General features: G+C 39.5%; 1 protein-coding gene across 1 annotated transcript; it reads right to left on the bottom strand.

Moving 5' to 3' along the window:
* Positions 1–788: 788 nt before the first annotated feature.
* On the bottom strand, positions 789–13,494 carry SEC61A1 (SEC61 translocon subunit alpha 1). The gene is made up of 12 exons (XM_075158922.1): positions 13,303–13,494; positions 11,687–11,754; positions 10,938–11,003; positions 10,757–10,835; positions 9,719–9,850; positions 8,807–8,916; positions 8,440–8,593; positions 7,302–7,462; positions 6,469–6,666; positions 5,856–6,047; positions 4,150–4,226; positions 789–3,158 (listed from the first exon to the last, which is right to left on the bottom strand). Exons 1-12 carry the CDS (start codon positions 13,307–13,309, stop codon positions 2,972–2,974), a joined length of 1,431 nt encoding a protein of 476 aa, XP_075015023.1. The 5' UTR covers positions 13,310–13,494; the 3' UTR covers positions 789–2,971.
* Positions 13,495–14,018: the final 524 nt, after the last annotated feature.

Below are 14,018 nucleotides of genomic sequence, written 5' to 3'. Positions count from 1 at the left end.
TGAAGAATTTTGCACTTAAAATACTACCAGCAGAAAGAGGGTCTCAGACTTTGCCTTGGTGTTGGTATTTCACCTAGCTGTCTTGCGGATAACTCATCACATCTACAGTGACTCCAATTACTTCTGTGATCGTATCTATGATGACATAATATTCTTAAAGCAATCACAGTTATTATTGCAAGTTTCCTGGGGAGAAATAAAACAGCAAGGGAAAAATCAAGCTGCTGTTTAAAACTACTTCATACACAACCAAAATCTTGGCCAAACTTCTTGCACCCAGTACCAGTATTTTAAATAAATTTGCTTTTAAGTACTAGCATATTTCTATTCAGGAGGAAGATAAAATGTTTCCTCACTCCAAGTTAAGTTTAAAAACTCAGAGGGCAAAACAATTTTGGGAGTATCATCAGTTTTGAGTTTTGTTGTTTCAATTAATATCCTGTTACTACTATCATGCTACAAAAAGATTGGCACTGTATTTCATATGGAAATACAGTTTTTGTTAAACTGATGCATCATTACCTCGCTCTCCCACTATTTACTTGTGCATTGCCGTTTGAATTGCAATTCTTCTGGAACAGGAAGCCCAGAGGAATGGTTAAGGTGCTGTTATTTTGGCAACCTATTGTTGAGAGAAGACCTTGCAGTAAATACAATTTGTCTTTATTTTACACTGACACTCTAAACAGCTGTTTTGAGAGAGATCACTTTCACAGTCTCGTAGGCAGGTAACGTTATTCTACAAGTGTTAGAATTGTAACAGTATTCAAAGCACCAAAAGCCAAGCATTAGCTCCAAAGATGTACTTTATTTCATTATAAAGCAGATTGTTTAGGCATTATTTCTTTTTGTGAACGTCCGCGGTATGATCAGCAGGTCCTGCTTCGAGGACATAGCTGCTTGATAATAGACAAAGATTTCACCACTAGACAACAAAAATACAGATGCATAGAACAAGTGCTGCTTAGACACTGAAGAGCTAACGGTCTAAACTGCAACCAGTTCAAACAGATGATATGATCAAAAATACAAGTACAGCTCCAGCCCAGCCAGAGCTGCGTGCCCAAAAGTGGAGTCCTTTTTATTTCAAAACAAAATTTGTATTGGGCTTCCTGGAAAAACAACTACAACAAAAAAATCCCCAAAGCAGAACCACCATACCACGCGCCTTCCCTCTCCTTTTAAAGTCACTTTTTAACTGTCCCTTATTTCACATCAAAATTGTGCTGTTGCATACCAGTACTTTATGCAAGACAGAAGAATTATTGAATGTAGCGTGAAGTAATAGTGAATGGTTGGTAGTGAGCCTTTCACGGATACTTTATCCCAATACTTTTGTTCCTTTTCCAATTGTGATCCTCACCCAGGAGTTTCACTTTTATTGATAGGTGTATCTCATTCCAAATTCGCAGATTTCTCACGCTTTTGGTATTTGAGCTCAGTGCATTAAAAAGGGCTCTGGATGTCATCTGTGCTCCTTGGGTACGTAACAGAGTCCCATCACTCCAAGCAGAAACAGCAATTCATATACTGTCAGCCCAACATGCAAAAACGCACAGAAGGCATGTTGATGCAGTGTAGAGAAACATTCCAACATTGTAACTCCTCATTCTGGTTTCCACGTTGTCCAATACTGATTGAGGAAAAGTGTATCTACAAGACTCGTACACAAATATTTGCATTTGGTCCTAGGCACCTGATTAGTACTGACAATCTAAATCAAAGGGGAAAATTAAGTACTATTCTGGTCCATTAAAGCCTTTCACTGTAACTTCTCCAAGGTGAAGGTGTGATCTTCAAAAAAAGGAGGAGTCCCAATACCTTCCAAAAAAGTACTTTTCTATGCACCATTCAAGTCAATGAGATTATAGGACGGAAAAGCCTTCTACATAAGCAACTTACAAGAGTTATCTGACAAGGCATATCTAGATCTATAGAAACAGACAAGTAACATACATTCTTTTCACACTCCTTTGTGGTAATGAGACTCAAAATTCACTAGATATGAGTAGTCAGATAATATCCTGATTGCTACAAGACCAGAATTTATTATCAATGAGAGAAACTTAGCTTTAGCAAAGAGCACAAGCAGATTTGCATCTAAGCAGCCGTAACATCCATTTCTTTCAGCTAGCATCAGAACTAGAAGTACTATCACTAATGGCAATGAAAACTAATTAGAAGGTTTTACAAAGCTGCCGGTATAACCAAGTTTCAAAGTTGCAACTCTTAGGCACAGACTCTGGCAGAATCTAGATTGACCTGAGTTTTCTGCTTATGGAGGAAAGGTGGTGGGAAAGAACACATTCCTATCTTATACAGAAACTGGACAACAGTCTCAAGCCAAAATTCAACATATGACAAGGTCTACCGTAGTAATTACAAGACAAAACATTTGGAATTAGAGATATTATTTAGTAAAAAGAAACAACTGCCTTCCAAATCTGCCATACTGGAAAAAACCCAAACACAAACCTGAACATATTAAACACTGCTTGTGCTTACAACCATAATTATGGAACTTGAGCATTAGAGGGAGAGATTTTTCTCACCACTACTGCAAAGGAGCTGCAAAAACAAGGTGAATGGAAAAAAATCCCTTCCAAACATTAATTTAACAAACATTTATTAAAACCTGTAAAGGCTTCAGGTATACTAAATTTGAAAGGGGCTCAAAAAGATTTCAAGAGTCATTGAACTAAATCCAATCCAGAAAGCTGATTCTCTAACACATAATTAAAAAACAATTTTCTTAAAAAAAAAATTTTTTGCACATTTTTCCTCATCAATTTATAAAATGCAAACAGTATGCTAGAAAAGTTTGAACATAAGGGAATGCGCTTTGGAAACATTATTAAAATATGTGTTCCTATAGAATGACATTATCAAGTTTACGTTACTTCTTTTCATCCGACTGGCTATATTTTGAGAATGTTCCTCCCCTCTTTCCTGGGTCCATGAGAAGCTAGATTTAGAAAAGAAGAGCTCCCATACTGCCAACTTCACTCTGTTCCTTTACAAAAATTTCAAAGTACTGATAAATGATAGTGACAGCGAGCAAAATTCCAGTTCCAGACCCAATTGCCCCAAGGAAGTCTGCCAACACAGAGAGGGCACCAATACAGAGACCACCAAATGCAGCAGCTGTAGGGATGTACCTGTAGAACAGAAAATGAGAACAGAAAAGGTGCCATTAGAGTTTGCTCAGGATATTAACAAATATACTAGGGATCTATGGAAAGTATTTAAATGAGGCAGGTTTTTTCCTAGCAAACCAATCCCACTGAGAACAGAAAGAACACTACAGAGATAATCTAACCAGGTGGTTAAAAAAACAAGAATGGAACTACATGAATGGAAAAAAGTCAATGGCAGAATACTCTCTTCTCTCATGGGTCTACAATCCAAGATAAGGAATGTGCTATAGTGCCAGTATACTAGGTAAGGAAATAAAAAGCTTAACCTGACTGGACGGAAAAAAATACTAAGCTAAGAAGAGAAGGTATTACAGTCTACCATGCAATTAAGCACAAAGACTAAGCTTGTGGCTACTAAGCTCTTCAAGTCATTCGCAGATGACTGAAATCTAAAGTTACGATAACATTTCTGTAACATGAAGGGTGCATAGGTCCTACCCTGCAATTAGAAAACCATCAGAGTGGTTCCAAAGAATGTTTATCAATATGGTGATAGGCGCTTTATATAGAGAGACCAACCCCTGCCTACCTCTGCACCTAGCAGATTTAAGTAACTACTTTTTTAGAAGCAAAGTTTGTGTGAAAACAGTACCCAAGACATAATGCATTAAAAATTACAGTAAAAAAATACTTGTGCGTCAATTTGAAGTAGTAAAGTACACTCAAATGCTCATTATTAGCTATCCTATGAAAAGTACAAAAACGAAAAAATACAACAACAGGGAAATACAAGCTCCAGAATTTAAGGCACATTCTCTAATTGTAAGGTAAAAATATGCTGTACTGTACAAGTCTTCCATTAATGAGACAATATTCTATGTCTCATGCATGTAACATTGAAGCCAAAAGAATATCTGTGTTCTAGGATCTAGAAAACGGAAGTCAAAGCAAAATTTGCCATGTATTTCCCCATAACACTTTGCATAAATAGCCCGTGAAATGTGTAGCTCACCTGTTTAGTTCATGTACCATTGAAGTTTCTCTGTGGCCTCGCATTACCATTTGTTGTTCTTTCAATTGTTTGGCAACCTGTATTGAATCAAGGAATGGAGCAAGTAAGTTCAGCGTCATTTGCCAAGACCACAGAACTTAGTATTATGGGAAAACAGAAGCAAGACATTTCAGTAAATGGTAGTGGGTTTGGCGGTTTTTTTGCATTGTTTTGGTTTTTGGGTTTTGTTTTTTATATTATTCATCTGAGTTTAAAATATCCAGTATTTTAACTTCAGATAGATTGCAGTCACAGGCACTTTTCCACACTGTCAATTACGCGAAGCTTTTTGCATAATTCTAATCCTATTAAGAAAAGGAAAACCTGGGAATTGGTGGGCTCTCATACACATAATTCAATTCCTCTTTTGCCACCTACCTTTCTCCTGGCTAGGGTTTAATAGATGTTAGCAAAACCATCCTATGAAGTGTCCACTCCATTTCAGTTTCCTACATTAAGTTGAGTTAACTATCTGTGGGGCCATAACAGAAACTTAGAAAGAATCCCTTTTTGGAACATTATTCTTAAATTGGATTTCTGCAGTTGTAGAGGGTTACAATAGAGCCCTGCAAACATTTTACTAACAACTGAGGGGAACTGAAACTCTTAGCAGGGGAACTTCTGAAGATGCTTGTCACTGAATCTAACGTACTGAGAAAACACACTTTCAGATGATTAAGCTACCAGCTTTCCACTACATAGTGAACATTTAAGTAACGATTTATCAATTTTTATTTCTGACCTTGTTTACATGAACTTAATATAATTTTATTCAGTATCAGGAAAGTATATTAAAGTGTTAAAAACTGTTTGTTGGCTTATACTGAAATAAAAATCTGGCTATACATGGCTGCGAGTGCCTCCCTGCATGCCTGACAACAAGAAGCTAGATGCAAGTCCAAAACAAGAGAGCACTCATGCTGTTACAGTAACTGTGCAACTATTACATATTTGTTAAAGAATGGATTAAACCATTCCATATGGCTGCCAAACTTGATTTCCTACCCAAAACCACACAATACAAATATACCACGATGACAACTATTTTCCATCGTGTTTTCCAATTCCCATTTCAGAACGATATAGTTGCTGAATATCAAATATCCTGTAGCAAATGGAAATTTTGAGAAGCTAGGCTCAGGTACATTAATGCACTGCACTATATTCTCTGTTATCAGTGCTCTCAAGTTAAAAGTCACAATCTCTAGTTAATCTTCCCCAAAAAGTAGTTAAGAACTCTCTATGCCAGGCATGGGTATTCAAGCTTTACCTGCAAGTTCTGAAGTGGCAACTGCCTTGCACACGGTGCATCTGTCATTTGGCACTGAAAGAGTTTCTACCTTTCCTGTTACCTTGCCTGCCCTCACACTGATCAGATGTTACATAGCAATGTTCAAAGTTTCCTAATGCCAATGAAAACAATTGTTTTAGTTTTGGTGGTGGTGGTTTTGAAAAAGCAGTAAAGAAAACAGGGAAAAAGTTACCCCCGTTCTGCCCTCATTCTCCCCACTTAAAAAAAAGACATAGTCACTGTTTATACAAATGATAAATATTACCAACAAGATTACTAGCATAACAGCTATTTCAGAAGAAAGTCAGTCTTATTCTTACAACAGCCCATCTGTTTTCATCATGTAAGCTTACATAATTTATCGTTTTAAACTTACATCTTTGGCAGAGGAGCCAGAGACTTCAATCCATGTCTTAGAGAAGAAAGCACAGGAGCCCAACATAAATACAATATAAACAACTGCATGTACAGGGTCTTCTAATACTGAAGAAAAGGACTCTGGAGGTGACAGATAATAACAAAGTCCACCAACTGGATAAGCACGAGCAGGGCCTCCAGATGACGTGTCCTAGAAGAAGGAAGCAAGCAGTCACCAACTTTCTCACTATTTCTTAGCCATTAAGCTAAGCCTGGGTTTATATCACTTTCACGTCACTGTGTATCATTACTACTACAGCATCACACAAAGACTCAACTTTACTATCACAAACGGTTTCTAAAGCGGAAATGCAACACAATAAGGAACAGCAAAATACCTAGGACAGCAAAGAACAGCCCAAGGTAAAAGGTAATTGGAAACTTAACATCTACACTCATCACTGCAGGTCTCATACTCTACCATTAATTTTAAAAAATTACTAATTTAGGAGTTTCAGAGTACGTGACCGCCTGTAGAAGTGTGCCTTAATATTCAGAGAGACCATCTCTTCAACCATGCATTTTAATGGTGCTCTTATAAAGCTGTATGCAAGATTAGAAGGAATACTCACAGACCAAGTGCCCAGCAGGCTAACCAGTAAGTTGCCACTGAAGCGAGCAGAAAGCATCTGGGAGATGACGTACAGGTTTGACACCAGGGCGGACTGAAGAATAATGGGAATGTTGGAAGTATAGAACAGCTTGATAGGGTAGGTGTTGTACTGGCCACGGTAGCGAGCAGATTTGATAGGAAGATCCACTCTGAAGCCCTGAAAAGTTTTCAAAAGAAAGTCCCCCATTATATCCGGACATGAACCCACACCACAGGTCATTAATTGCAAGTGCAAGGCCTTGACAGCAACAGAAAAAAACCTGCAACCATTCTGTGCAAGTACACATACTCTACCCAGAGGGCTATCCATGCGAACACTTCTGCAAAGGCCCTGGAAGCCTGCAGGGTTGTCTAAACTCACACATATAAGGAGGCATGAAAGACGTAGACATCAGAATAAGTCTGAAGTTTCAAGAAGACTGAACATAGCGTCCAGGAAAAGAAACATTAAAACTTTCTATATTCTTCAGCAGTTTGCTGCAACAAACAGTAAGAGGCTTAAAGACTTCAAAGTATTTTCCAGCAAAAAGCAGTAACATTTGGGTTAGGCAATATTACATGTACACATTCATCTGTTTTTTTCAGAGACCAAAGTAGGTCTCAAGTCTTTTGTGTGGCTACAGTAAGCATGAAAAGAGAAGCTAGTGTTAAATGAACATCCAGATGTTGCAGGTACAAAAATGAGTCTTCTGAAGGCACTAGAAAGTGAAAATATAGTTTCCTGTAGAAGGAAGCAGATTACAGATCTACTTCCATACAAACACTTTTACAGTCCTCTTTATTCCAACTGACCTGGAAATAAATTACAATAGCAAAGACAAAGATGGTGGCAATCAGATTCATAAGGTTGGGGAGATTCTGACGGTAAAAGGCCTCACGAAGAGCTCTGACTTTGTCTGTACGAGTAGCCAGAAGATGGAACAGAGCAATGATGGCTCCCTCAAATTCCATGCCTTGGAAAGGAAAAGAAAAACCAAATTAGGTGTACTATGATTATCTCCAAACTTCAGTGCTTTGTCTCATACTTCATAACATGGCATACTTCTGAACTACAGGATTCAGAATGGGATTTCTCCAAGTCTTTTTCATCTTGAGCATGTCCTCAGGCTTTTACTACTGTCATCCTTCATATCAGCTATGTTATTTCCAAGATTTTTTTTAAATTCCCCTGTAGTGGCCTAGAAACTAAATCACAACCCAACAATCACATGGGATAACTTTATTGGTCTCTAGAAACATTGACATTCACCAAGTTCTCTCCCAATTTAATAAAATTAAATGAGGGAGGCAGCATGCTTTCTAGTATTATTCATGGCGAGAAACTAATTATTGTTTGTATTACAGCAAATGTGATAACCTCACTTACGTTTTCTACTATACAGCACCAAACAAGATCACCTCCTGTCAGGTTTGGAGAATAAGGTCTTTGGGGCAAAGAGTAAGATATGCAGGGAGCAGAAGCAGACAGATGATATTTGGCAGTAAGTTGGGCAGCAGCCGTAATACAACAGCAGTCTACTATTACCAAGTTTTAATGGAGGCACTGTAAGAAATTTTAGTTGAGGAAATATCTTGCGAGATACTACAAAATTAAAAAGAAATGTCTTTGTACTTGCACCTTGCATAGGAGCACTTGCAGTATTAACAAGATTCACTACACGGCAACTACATAGCTAAGATGCTAGTAACAGCATTTGCCATTTAAGTTAACGTACTGCAAAAAAAAGATTTTGCCTTTTGTACAAAATTAAGACTTTTCTACAACTGGCAATTTTATATTTTAAATGATCATTATACTATTATATATAAAAATGTAAAGAGTTGGAATTTTAAAAGAATACGGGGGGGGAAGCTACTTGGGTTTTTATGTTTCCTTTGACAAATAATTCAATCCTAATCCAAGTAAAGAAAATGGGCTATGCCGTATTACCTCGCCCTGTGTTCACCGTGGTGGGGCTGAATGCCTTCCACACAATAGTCTCACAGATATTGGTAGCAATGAAGAGAGAGATGCCAGAACCAAGACCATATCCTTTCTGTAGGAGCTCATCCAACAGCAGAACTATCAATCCAGCAACAAAAAGCTACAGTAAAAAAAGAAATGCAGCATTAGTCCCATACCTTTTTAATTTTTGTTAAAAAACCAACTTGTACTAAAAGATAAGGAAAGACTATATATATCTGTGAGGAAGCAGGCACACTTTGAGCTTTTTTCTCTGCATGTGGGGCAGGCCGTCTGTAAGGCTGATTTTTTGATTCTTTCAGAGGCAGAATAAGTAGAGAGGACTAGAAATTACCTGAATTGTGATGAGCAAGCAGATACCAGCACCCATTTCAGATGGGTCTCCATACATTCCGGTCATTACATAGACAATAGACTGTCCGATGGTAATGATCATTCCAAACACTGTAGAATACAAAAAAAAAAAGTATGTATTTGTCTGGAGATTTATGTCAGTGGGCAATTATATAAGAAATATAAATCACTTCTTTGTAGAGAAAGTTGGGAAAGAATACATAAGTTACGGGATGTTTAAATTCAAGGGCAAGTTAAGTTTATTGTCTGAAATCTGCCACTGAAAATACAAATACACACAGACACTTCAGAAACAAATACACTTAGAAGCAAGTGGGTTTGGTTACTGAAGATTGCTTTAGATATTGAAAAGTCTGAGGGTGTTAGATATTACCTTAGCAATTTATGATTCTTTTCTTCAAGTAAAAACAGATCACTAAGTAGTGTGGTACAGCACAAAATAGCTAAAGAATACTCAGATTTTTCTAAAAGCCATTTATCAAGTGAGCACAGAGATCTCCTATTGCTGAGAAAGAACCATGCTTGAAATTGCAAGGTGAAAACAACTACAACAAACATCTTAATCAATATTAACTTTTTTAGGTTAACACTGATCAACACAGTTCAAAGGCTGGGTCCCCACAGTCTACATATTGCTTAGTTTATCCGATAAGATTACAGCAGCAATGCCAATTGCAGATACTTCTCCTTTACAAACCTACCTGAAGTTTAACAGCTAACAAGCCAGAGAGCAGTCAGAAGAAATACAGAAATCTGTAGCACAACATGAACACATAGCATGACAGAAACCCATATACTTGACTCCAACATTCATGACACAGCAAGTTTACACCTCCTACTGTTAGAGTTAGATACTCTAAAACATCAGCCTTTAGTATCAGCTGTTACTTACATTTCTGTGCTCCATTGAAGAGAGCTCTGTCCTTCGGGGTGTCACCAACTTCAATTATCTTGGCACCTGCCAAGAGCTGCATGATGAGCCCAGAAGTGACAATAGGTGAAATACCCAGCTCCATCAACGTACCTGCCAGACACAGGAAGAACAGTGAAAGAAAATAATGGGGCATACCATACCCAGGCGCCTTTGAAGTTCAAAGATTGTTTTTTCCACCCCTTACATCATGATGGAGAAGATATAAAACTCCAAATCTCCATAAATGTAAAAGTTTTCAATGATAACAGAAGCTTGTTAAAAGTCAGGCTGGTAAGTAGTGCAGTATTTCTCAGTACCTTAAATCTGTTCGCCAAAAAAGACTTTTGCTGTTAGGAACAGATTTACTCTGCATAAAACGAGGTAGGAATTTGCTTTCTGCCTTTGACAATCAGTCACTTTATTATTTGTAATTTTAAACAGGAAAACCCAAACTTTTTTCAGGAGTACACCAAGTTGCATGCATGCATATATGCCCATTATGATATAAACTGATAAGATAGCCCAAGTGATATATAAAACCAAGTGAATTCAGGAAACTGTCACCATTCGTAATTCATACCTGCATTAGAAAGCCTCTACAAGAAACTGAAATTTATACAAACTATCATGAATTTTAATCTTCTGTGAGACAGACTCAAAGATGTCACTCAGAAAACCACAACACATATGGTTTGAAACACGAATCAAAAAGCTTGAAATATATACTGAAGATTGCAACAGCAGTGATGCAGGTAATTAGGAACTGTCTCTTCACTAACCCTTTTCCCTCCAAAATGCTCCTTAATTTTTGTACATATAATAGACTGCACACAGCCTACCATAAACTCATTTTGTCCACAAAGTTGTGCCTTTCCCAATGCCACATCGGTTTATGATTTTACATAATATATAAAATGACTTTTCCCTCTCTACTTCAGTTTTTATCTTCATTAAAATAGAGTGGAATGTAAGAACAAGTCCAAAAATGTTTTGATCCAAGCGAAAGACTGACCATACCTCTATTTGACGCCAAAATCACCCTCATCCAGTAGAAAGGATCTGCTGAGTCTGATGACATGATACCAAACAAGGGAATCTGCATTTCCAACCAACAGAGGAAAACAGGATTAAATTAGAGACTTCATAACATCCTTTAAGCATTTCAGCCTTTCCTTAAAAACAAGGGAAAGAAACATACCTGGCAGCATACTAAAAAGATGAAGAGTGTGATAGCTGTCCATAGTACCTTTTCCTTAAACTGAATCTAAAGGGGAAAAAAAACAAACCACAACAACAACCAAAGATGATAAAGCTGTCAAGATAATAAGATCTAGTCAATCAGGCAAACTTTCATAGTAGCTAAAGCGCACTTGATCTTCTTGTGAAGGGACAAAGTACAGGACACCCTAAAGAAAATAACTCACTCTTCATCCTTTTATACTATATAAGGCCAAAGAAAATGACAAAGCTTTACTGAAACTTTAAGCCAAATAAACAAGCTTACACCAATGGAAGGTAATTCCTAGTACTTCCACAGAAATGAGTCTTAAATTTTCACAAGAAAGAGCTTCTGATACGAAAAAAAAATAATACAGAGAAGCTTATCTTAGCAAATAATCTTAGACTAGAACTTATGAAGCAAAGATTTTTTTTTTTAAACTACTCTAGTTTAGACTCCAATATGTACTCTTTTCAACACCTCACCACTCACTGCTGTGGCATAACCACATCTGCACAATTGCATTTACCAGCAAATATATTCTTGTACAACCGTATCCAGAGGACAGGATGTCCTAGAAAAGCACTCCGCTAAAAACAAGTGTGCCTAAAACTGCCATTCTCCCAACGAGGGGAAAAAAAAAACCAAAATCCCACAAATGCAAACTATGCTGTAAACATTTTATACTACACAAATACAGACCTATGAAGAAAATTTTATCAACTTACCTTCCTTTCTGGCTTTTGGATTTCAGGCAAGATAACACAGAAGGGCTTGATTACTTCAAGAAATTTTACTGTAAGGAAATTAGTTAAAAGACAAAGTGAACACACAGATACAAAGAACACTGGAAAAAGCTCAAGTAAAATTGAATTTGGACACGTAATTTATATGTCAAGAGTTCCAGTTAAGGACAAAGGTTTGTTGGGGTTTTTTTAATTAAATTCTTATCTGTTCTTAATACATCTTACTAGCTGAACCTCTGAGTAAGTACAATATGGACTGGATCAAGAGTTTTCTCTTTTTACCAAGTAGGTTGACAGCACAAGAAAACCTTGCCATTGTTTTGTATGAGTTTATCAATACACTTGAACTTTTATTTTGTAATAGCTTCTCCCCTAGCCTGATATTTGAGAAATACAATACCCAAGATAGTTTTAACTCAGGGGTTACTTTTGGGCCATACAGCTTAAGAATTCCCACACACTGTTCATAAGCAACAATTAAAGTTACTTTACAGAATGTCTCATGCATTGATTGCTTTCTAGTCAAAAGGCCATAACCTTAGATCAGAAAAGTCAAAGTTGTCTCAGTCTTAGAAAAAGCATACAAAAGAAGGGGGTATCTGCAAAGTCACAAGTTCTCCTATGAGCAGAGAGATCTGATTTTGAACAAAGTTAATGCTAAATTTCCTAAAACAAATCTAAGACTGCACACATATTTTGGATTGATTTGCATTAAAAAGCATACGACAATGCAGAAGAACTGAAACTACCGGTGGCTTTCCACTTCTTTGTGGAAGGCAACAACTTTAGTGTCAATTTTGTAACCCTTTAAGACCAGCCCATAAAAATTATTTACTTAATTTCAAACTACTCATTGCCTGAAAAGTTACACTGGATTGTGGTTTTAAACTTAAACCAAATCGTGATTCTCTCCTACATCTACAACAATATATAGATTGACTAAGATGCTTTTCAAGCAACTCTTCCTCGAGGTAGCAGACTCTAAAGACTCCCATTCAGTCAGATTAATTCTAGACTGCAGATCTCTGTTCATAGTTTACTCTGACAATGGACTTGATTTTTTGGCTTAAAGCGTTATGACCAATGACCAAGGTGACAGCCCGTCTCTCTCTGCCTCGGCACCGCACCAGGCACACTCGAGCCTGGGATGGCTGGGCTCGACAGTGCCCGCCCGGCGAGCGGCCCGGTCACCGGGCATCACCCAGCAAGCTCCCTCCGCTAGAACACCTGCCATAACCAGGAAATGGGACCTTTAACCGCGAGAGGGGAAAAAAAAAATCCAGAGGCAGCCTCCGAACCAGAGGAAGGGAAACGCGCGCAGGGCTGGCCACCGAGGGAGTGCCGCCGCCGGCGGGCAGCCCCGAGGGCCGTGGGCCCAGACTGGGGGCTGGCGGGCGGGCTGGCCGCCAGCAGCCTGGAGGCGGCGGGGGGAACGGGCCGCCCGCGAGGAGGGCCCGACCCAAGGCGCCTGTGAAAGGGGAGCCGGTGGCCGAGCCGCGGCCCCTTGGCCGTCACGCACCCCGCGGAAACCCCGCTCCCCTCCCTTCCCGCTCCCGCGGCCTGCCGCCGCCGCCCGGCCGAGGCGCCCCGGTACTCACTGCCCATGGCGGCCGCCGGACGGGAGCAAAGAGCGAGGAGCGGCGGCAGCTGCCTCGGAGCGACACGTCAGGGACTGATCCCGGCCGCCCCCTTCCGCTTCCTGCCACGCGCCGGGTTCGCCGGGCGCCACCGCCTCTGCGCAGGCGCCGTCCCCCAGCAACGGCCGCCCTCCGCCGCCGCGACGGCAAAGCGCCTACAACCCCCATCATGCACTGTTGCCAGAGTGAACCACACCCCCCAAGGCGGGCGGAGGGCCCTTGATGCTTATTGGTTCCCCGCAGGACTATGCAGCCAATCAGATGACGAGGCGGCGCGCGGCTTGCTGGGAGTTGTAGTCTTGCCCCCGGCCGCCATCTTAATGAGGTGTAGGACTGGCACGTGGGGAGGGCTGTGGCGGGTGTTGAGGTCAGGTGGTAGGCTATTTTGAGGAACGCATGTTTTAGCTACCAGAAATCATAACGTTGGTTTAAGAGATTTCGACAGATAAATACATAAGTAAACACTTAAAATTTATTTTCTGCTTCTGTGTTTTTATAGTGAAATGTTTTAGGCCTTTCTCTGCAGTAGGAAACTGCCTGCACCCCTCCACGCAAAATGGCAGCCAGTGGTGTTACACGGTCACTGCGCGCTTGAGGCTGGGTTTAACACACACAGATCGAGCTGGGCTTCTAATAAAATATGAAATGGTGAAAATGTGAAACATTGTGCCCTGCAT

The sequence above is a fragment of the Calonectris borealis genome, chromosome 10, assembly GCF_964195595.1.
Source record: "Calonectris borealis chromosome 10, bCalBor7.hap1.2, whole genome shotgun sequence".
NCBI classification, from domain to species: domain Eukaryota; kingdom Metazoa; phylum Chordata; class Aves; order Procellariiformes; family Procellariidae; genus Calonectris; species Calonectris borealis.
Note: the sequence above shows the minus strand (reverse complement) of the source record. Positions and strands in the feature narration are given on the sequence as shown.

Bases quoted from the DNA above. Each gene is read 5' to 3' on its own strand.
- SEC61A1 (XM_075158922.1), bottom strand. The intron at 10,836-10,937 runs GTATGTTTCTTT...TTGGAAATGCAG, and splicing joins TCTTTTTAGTATGCTGCCAG to ATTCCCTTGTTTGGTATCAT. The intron at 4,227-5,855 runs GTAAGTTTAAAA...GATTCAATACAG, and splicing joins CTGGCTCCTCTGCCAAAGAT to GTTGCCAAACAATTGAAAGA.